At 38.5% G+C, this 7,865-nt stretch overlaps 1 protein-coding gene across 1 annotated transcript; it reads right to left on the reverse strand.

The window, feature by feature from the left end:
• Positions 1 to 519: 519 nt before the first annotated feature.
• LOC144956932 (uncharacterized) lies at positions 520 to 7,602 on the reverse strand. Its single transcript, XM_078887765.1, has 3 exons — positions 7,429 to 7,602; positions 6,444 to 6,689; positions 520 to 1,064 (listed from the first exon to the last, which is right to left on the reverse strand). Exons 1-3 carry the CDS (start codon positions 7,472 to 7,474, stop codon positions 718 to 720), a joined length of 639 nt encoding a protein of 212 aa, XP_078743891.1. The 5' UTR covers positions 7,475 to 7,602; the 3' UTR covers positions 520 to 717.
• Positions 7,603 to 7,865: the final 263 nt, after the last annotated feature.

Here is a 7,865-nt window from a genome sequence, read left to right on the forward strand (position 1 = left end):
AACCAATTCGTAAAAGCCCAATGCTGATACTGAATAATCATTTCGTAAAAGTCACGCCACGAGAGTTATGAGATAGCTGTCTTGGTTACTATAAATTATAAAACAAGCGTTGATGATGCGAGACTGAAATTTTGAAACACAAAAGAATAAGTTTATTTCAAATTGCTAAGATGAATTTTGCCCAATTTTGCATGAAAAATATATAAAAGATTATATAATACTGAATGAGAATATGATTCATCTTATAATATTATTTGAGCTCACTGGTGTAAATGAGTTGTCCCTGTTCGAAATAAATTATTGTAAAATCGCATAACAGGCGTCATGTCCCGTCCTACATGTTAAGTTTTGCTGTTAGCCAGGACACCTTGTAAAGGGCTTTGAGCACGTTTAGTGGATATTGCGCTATTTAAAAAAGCTTAAATTAACCTTAAACGTATATAGTCTAATTACTACAATTAAGTGAGAACTACTCTTAATAATGGTTGGCTAAAAATAATAACAAAAAGCTCAGTGGCGTCAATTTCGTTCCTTCTATTTTCCCAGCTCACCCCTGGATCAGGTTATTTTTGAATCGATATTTAAAAAGATTTTTTTTAATTCATGAACAATCGAACATATGCATTCGTGAGAAATGAAATCATTTGGTTTGTCTTAAATTGAAATTTTACACGGAATAGATCTCGGAGTTATATTGACATTGGATAAGAAACATCTTTAGACTCCCATCAAATCCAGCTTCGAAGAGACAACAGAAGCAATGAACCTCATCAAAAATTCTTTGGTGCATTTCTGACATGGTTCAAGGATGTCGCCTATGACATTGTTGACACACACTGTGAAGTCGTTCTTGAATGCTACATGACTGTCGGTTGAGGTCCTGTTGTCGAGATTATTACGGGCTTCGACGTAACACGCATCGAGTTGTTGGCCCAGGGACCCAGAAAAACAGGCACCGACTTCTCCGAAGGAATCAAGGTCCTGGCAAATATGTCGTATGACTGTATCTTTGAACTCAATTTGATTCCTTAAGTCGATCTGATCACATTCATCACGCCAGCAAACTGTGGAATAAAGAGTTAAATATGATCATCTCTTGAAAATCAATTCTTCACTCACGAAGATCTCATCGCAATTATCCCGCCAGCATTTATATAGCGTAATATCAACTAAACGTGCTCAATGCGCTTTACAAAGGCTTTTTTACGATAGAGACGATGATGTTAACGGCCAGGTACTCATTTTACACCTGAGTACGGTGCGAAAATGCGAGTTAAGAGCCTTTTCCAAGGACTCAGCTATACGCCGAGTGGGCTCAACTCAGGACCTTTCACGAATGTCATACCACAGGACCACATAGCCGTGGAATAAACGAGTAAATGTGGCCCTTGTTCTCTAAACGGTATTATTTCGGGTGATATTGAAACAATCATTATAAATCGCTTTTTTTTATTATGACAAACATTAATCATACTATTTGTACCTTAATGAATTCAATTCTTCGTCGACCAATTCCTTAATTTGGTTTATTCCGACTTAGACGCCTAATTCTAATTTGAGGCGATAGGTCATAGATGACAGGTAGTTAGTTGTGTATAAGGATTGAGTGGAAAATAGCAATTTGATGTCCTTAATAGAATGGGGGAAAACACTGGAAAGGTCAGACATTTCCATTGATATTCGGCTTTCACTCGCGATTTTGGACCCCTGAAACTAATCGAATAAAGTCTCTCTCTCTCTTTCTCTCTCTCTCTCTCTCTCTCTCTCTCTCTCTCTCTCTCTCTCTCTCTCTGTTGGTCTGTCTGTCTGCCTGTAAGTGTAGTTCCACAGACACCCTACTCTCTGTCGCATCAATCTGTGGGAAATTTTAATTAAGTTTATATTCCCCCTCCTCTCTCTCTCTCTCTCTCTCTCTCTCTCTCTCTCTCTCTCTCTCTCTGTTGGTCTGTCTGTCTGCCTGTAAGTGTCCAGTTCCACAGACACCCTACTCTCTGTCGCATCAATCTGCGGGAAATTTTAATTAAGTTTATATTCCCCCTCCTCTCTCATTTCTCTCTCTCTCTCTCTCTCTCTCTCTCTCTCTCTCTCTCTCTTATCTATCTATCTATCTATCTATCTCTCTATCTATCTATCTATCTATCTATCTCCCTCTTTTGTTTTTCTTTCTCTCTCTCTCTCTCTCTCTCTCTCTCTCTCTCTCTATCTCTCTCTCTCTCTCTCTCTTCTCTTGCATCCACATTCGACACCCTCCCTATGCAACAGTCTCTCCACATTTTACAAAATGTATCTTGTTGTTTCTCTCCTGATGAAGACCAAGGCCCGAAACGTTGTTAGTTTTGTGTTGCCTTCGTTATATGAGTCATATTTTCTCACTTTATTTTTCTCCGAAATGAAAGCCAGAATTGCGATTTTCTACAAACTGGGTCAGCATTCATGGCCTAATTTACAAGCACTAAGTAAAGCCCAAGGAATCACGAATTTATTTCTAAACCGTTATTCTCAAATTTCAAAATTACGTCAAAATTTTTGTTTTGCTTCGTTTTAATGGTTTTACGGCGCTTGCAACACATTAAGGTCATATCAGCGCCAGTAAAAAGGGAGAAAATGGGATAGTCAAAAGTTTTATAATTACAATTAAAGCACCAGAGAAAAGGTAAGACAAAGGGAATTGGTTCAAAAGGAAACAAATGTAGATTCCAAGAGCAGACTATCGAAGTACTTAGTTTTGAGAACACCTAAAAGTCTCATCCAGACACAAGCACAGGCCCCTACTAAGAGGAACACACTAAAATGACGAAATAAATTTGGAGATGTAGCCATACGCTACTACTGTTTTAGTAGCAGGATATACAGGCTGAGTCTAATAATTACTAGGTGTAAAAGAAAGAGGATGAATGATATTTATTGACGACCAGCATGTTATTTAGACTTTAAAAATAAGATGCCACCATTCTGAAACCAGAAGATCAATTACACTCACAAGGTGTGAATCCAGTCATCCGGAACCAGTTTTGTGACATCACACTTTTGTTCCCTATTAACAATCAACATTTTAAGAAATCTTATGCCAATTGAATTTTTTTTTTGTTTGTTTTTTTTTGGGGGGGTAAAGGTTTTATTTATCGAAATCGTCAGCTCGTCCCTTGGCTGCATCCATCTGTCTTCTTCAAAATGTGGATATCCTTTGTGTAAGATTTACAACAAGGACCTGGCAATACTAAATACATATCTTAGAAAGAAAGATGAGTACAGAGTGACGCATTCAATTGGTGTGACAAAGACACAAGTGGATTGATTACCTGTTGTGCTGGAGGAGAAATTTGAAAGAAGTATCAGATTGTGACAGTTTGCCGGGGGAGAGAGAGTGGCAGTGCAACATAAGATTGTTATTGCGAAAGTGCATTTGGAAAGAGGAAGATAAAAGAGAGACAAAGTGAGGAAAAACACGATGGTGGAAACTAAAAGAGGAAGAGCAAAGAAAAACATTTGCTTCAACGGTAAAAGAGAGACTAGGAATTGATTTCACAAAGAAATGGAAAAGCACTGCTGAAGTGGTCAAAGAAGTGCTAGGGGTCAGCTCGGGAAGAGGAAACGCTGGAAAAGAAACATGGTGGTGGAATGAAGAGGTCAAAAAAGCAAGAAATAAAAAGAGGGAAGCAAGGAAGAACATGGAGAGAAACAGGGATTCTATGAAAGTAGATGAATATAAGCAGGCAGAGAAAGAAGCAAAAAGAGCCGTTGCAAAGGCAAAGTCCGAGACATTCAGATATATGTATGAGCAATTAGAAGGTAAAGAAGGTCAGAAAAATATTTTCAGAATAGCAAAACAGAGGGACAAGAATAGGAGAGATATACAACATATTAAGATGATCTAAGACGTGAATGGAAGAATATTGGGCAAAGATGAAAAGATCCGAGCAAGATGGAAAACATACTACAAACACCTCATCACGAATGAAGAGAATGACTGGGAGAGGAGAAGTGCAGTTATACAACCAAAAGAGAAGACAGTAGATGAGATAAGCAAGATAGAGGTGTGGGATGTAGTGGGCAAGATGAAAAGGGGGAAATCAGTTGGACAGACGAGATACTTGCAGAAGTCTGGAAATCACTTGGAGATGAAGGGTTACATTCTGGTATGTTATTCAACGACATCTTACAGATAGAGAAAATGCCAGAAGAATGGACAAAAGTACGTTGATTCCCATATACCAAAATGAAGGAGACGTTCAAGAATGTGGAAACTATAGGGGCATCAAGTTAATGAGCCATACAATGAAGATGTGGGAAAGAGTAATCGATAAGAGGATTAGAAAAGATGTAGACATAAGTAAAGAACAGTTTGGATTTGTCGCTGGTAAAATTACAACGGATGCTATATTTGTCCTAAAAGTGACCGCAGAGAAGTATAGAGAAAAGCAAAGAGAGTTACATTGCGTGTTCATTGGCCTGAAGAAAGCGTATGATAGGGTACCAAGAGAAGAAATGTGGTACTGCCCAAGAGCAAAGGGGGTAACAGAGAAATGTATCAAAGTCATCCAAGATATGTACAAAGGAAACAAAACACTGGTAAGACAACTGTTGGCCCAACTGATCCATTTGATGTAAGAGTTGGATTACTCCGGGGATCTGCTCTCCGCCCACTGCTGTTTGCAATAGTAATGGATGTCCTAACAGACCCCATTCGGCGAGAGGCACCATGGAACATGATGTATGCGGATGATGTAGTACTTTTGAATGATACAAAACAAAAGCTGAGGTGGAAAAGGAACTGGAGGGTTGGAAACGGGTGTTGGAAAGGAGGGGATTATGAATAAGCAGATCGAAGACAGAGTATTTGTTCATCGGACCACAGAGAGCAGAACCACCAATAAAGATAGGAGAAGATGATGTGCCAGAGACAAACCAATTCAAATACAATTGTTAAAGGAGATGGGGCGAGATGGAGGTTAAGAAGAGGATACAGCCAGGCTGGAATATTTGGAGGAAGGTAACTGGAGTTATGTGTGACAAACGAATATGAAGGGGAAAGTATATACAACAGTTGTAAGACCAGCAATGTTATATGGACTAGAGACAGCAGCTACAACAAAGAAACTAGATAAAGAAGTTGAGGTTCAGAAATGAGGATGTTGAGATAGTCTGGACAAGAAAAGATAAAGTGAAAATGAATTAATTTGAAGGTTGACTGAGGTGAAGAATCTATCAATAAAGATAAGAGAAGACAGATTGAAATGGTTTGGACATGTAAAGAGACGAGAGAGGGAGTACATGGAAAGGAAAGTATTGGACTTACAAATAGCGGGAAAGAGGAAAGGGGGACGCCCAAAGACTACATGATGGGATAAGGTAAAGGATAATATGAAAGAAATGAGCCTGGATGAAGATGATGCGCTGAACCGAGATGCATGGAGATGTGGCATTTATTATGGCAATCCTGCAAAATGCGGGATAATCTGAAAGAAGAAGAAGAAGAATCCTAAGAATCTGCCTATACGTCTTGCTACTAAAATAGTTATGCTACCTAATGATTCAATGCAATCTATTCATTATTAGATCTATGAAGAATTGGTTACATACACATTTCCAATGTGTTTGGAACCTGAAGAGTACAAGGTATGACGTCTTGACTTCTATGCCCTATTTTGTTGTTTGGCATGTTCTAGACCCATAACAAGCATATACACTAACATAAATAGAGACCTCAAGTGCCTAGATGACACACAAGACCTGAGATGTGAAAAGGATATAGAATACCTGAGATCCATCGCAGCAGACCGTCATCAGTGGAAAGAACTCACTCAACAAATCAGAAAAGCTGCAGAAAGCGTCCTGGTCCGAAGATTATGAAGCGATCGCCAATAAGTCAATACCAGTCAAATAGTACTACTATGGATCGCTCTCGCAATTGTTGTAACAACTTAAATTGGGATCATTTTGACAGGTATTCTGATTGGCCAGAATACTTCTAAACACAAAATATCAATATAGCCACTACAAGATAAGTGATTTATAAATTCATATAAACATATATCTACCCCAAGAATGTGTCATTCTCGTCACTATACCCAATAGCTCGTGACATAGTCTCCGTGAACCAATGTGAAAAGTTTTTGTTTAAAGTCTAAATAATGAAATTGAGTAAAATGAATATGCTAAGATTATGAAAAATCAGATGATATATTTTTTAATCAATCACTATAGTCAATGCGCATCTCTTGCTCCGTTTATTCCCCTACCAGGCTAATGCAACACTATCAATAGCTTGTTAGTTCGGAGTCCCTTTTGATCCTTCAATGCTGTTACCTAGGTACTCATTCACACATGAGTCCAATGAGACAATGTGAGTAAATAGTATCATTCCCTAGAGAACTCACAACGCCGAATCCTGATCATCCGGGTAATGATTACGCTTGGCATGCAAAAAAAAAAGAACCCCTTACCCTGCATTAAGCTTGGAGAGTTGCACCAGGCGGGTGCTTCTTCGTATATCTCAGAGGGAGAAAACCGCTCCACCACCTCGTAGTAACTATTGTGCGTCAAATATAAACAGTCATCAATATGCGGGCACTTGTATGTCGACTCCTCCGCTGCCGTGGAATTAGCTTCTTCTATCACTTCACGTTTTAGACGGGCGTGTTCCAATTCTGTTGTCAACCAATCAGAGCTTCGAGATGCAGCCATCCCGACTTTGAAAATGAAAATATAAAATAAACAAGAAACTAGAGCTTTTACATAGAGCAATATCTACTTAGCGTGGTCAAAACGCTTTACAAGGGGTCATGGTGCTCATTTTGCACCTGAGTATGATGAGAGAAGGTGAGTAAAGAGCCTTTTCCAAGGACTCAACTATGCCCCGCTCGGTATTCGAACCCAGGACATTGCGATCCGAAAGTGAGTGGCATAACATTAGGCGACATAGCAGCACAAACAGTAAAATCGATGGTTGAATATGATAATATTTTGTGACGACGTCTACATATTAGCAAGTCTGAGAACCCAGATTGATATTGACGCGGTGCTTTTAGCCAAAATACTCACATCTTCCAGCCAGGTTTAGTTCACCATCCAACACACAAAATGATGTAAAACCTTGACCATTATAGTCTGATTGATACACTTTAGTGAGAACTATTCATAAAAGTGGTTGGCTATCTTATGATTCGAATCAAGGAAAAAATTACATGAAAATTCAAAAATACTATTTATCATTATATATTCATGAAATTTCTTTTAAACATTAGGTGTTAAAATATAATTTCTAATCGATTTTGGGAAATCCTTGACCTTAAGGAAATATCTCCTAGATCCAGTCTTTCGGTTGCAGTGTCAAAATACTTCTCAATATCGGTCAAAAATCAAATTATATTGTGACACAATATTTGTAGAAATCAACATAGCCGTCTAGAGTGTTATTATTCATCTTACCAGCATTTTGTAGAAAAAGGGATAGAACTACAACATTCAAAAGCATTTTGATTTTCAGTGAAGAAAAACTGTTGAGCTATAATACTAATACAATACTGTTGGGTTTAAGATCAGTTGTCGCAATAACACGATAGTTAAGCATTTCATAATGCCAACCTATTATATAGAGTGTTACAAGCTTCCGAAGTTGGGCAGAATACTATTTTTAACCAGTTATACACATTCAAATCTAGATCAAGCCTCCGTTCTTCTTTAGAACCAGTTACGATATGGACTTCAACCTTCTTTGGCTTCTATTGGTCATTTCACATGATGTTCTATCCAGACGGCGAACCCGCCCGGTAGCCTAGTCACAACTCAACGTTCGACCAGATACTCTGCGTTTTTAGGTTCTCGTGCACAACATGTATATGTGGAAAGTCCCCGCAGTCATTGAC

This window comes from Berghia stephanieae, chromosome 11 (assembly GCF_034508935.2).
Source record: "Berghia stephanieae isolate SIO BIC M18660-M18661 chromosome 11, UCSD_Bste_1.3, whole genome shotgun sequence".
Classification (NCBI taxonomy): domain Eukaryota; kingdom Metazoa; phylum Mollusca; class Gastropoda; order Nudibranchia; family Aeolidiidae; genus Berghia; species Berghia stephanieae.

Bases quoted from the DNA above. Each gene is read 5' to 3' on its own strand.
- LOC144956932 (XM_078887765.1), bottom strand. From the start codon at position 7,474: ATGCTTTTGAATGTTGTAGTTCTATCCCTTTTTCTACAAAATGCTG. The intron at 6,690-7,428 runs GTAAGATGAATA...TCATTTTCAAAG, and splicing joins CCTTTTTCTACAAAATGCTG to TCGGGATGGCTGCATCTCGA. The intron at 1,065-6,443 runs GTAAGGGGTTCT...TTTATTCCACAG, and splicing joins CTCTCCAAGCTTAATGCAGG to TTTGCTGGCGTGATGAATGT.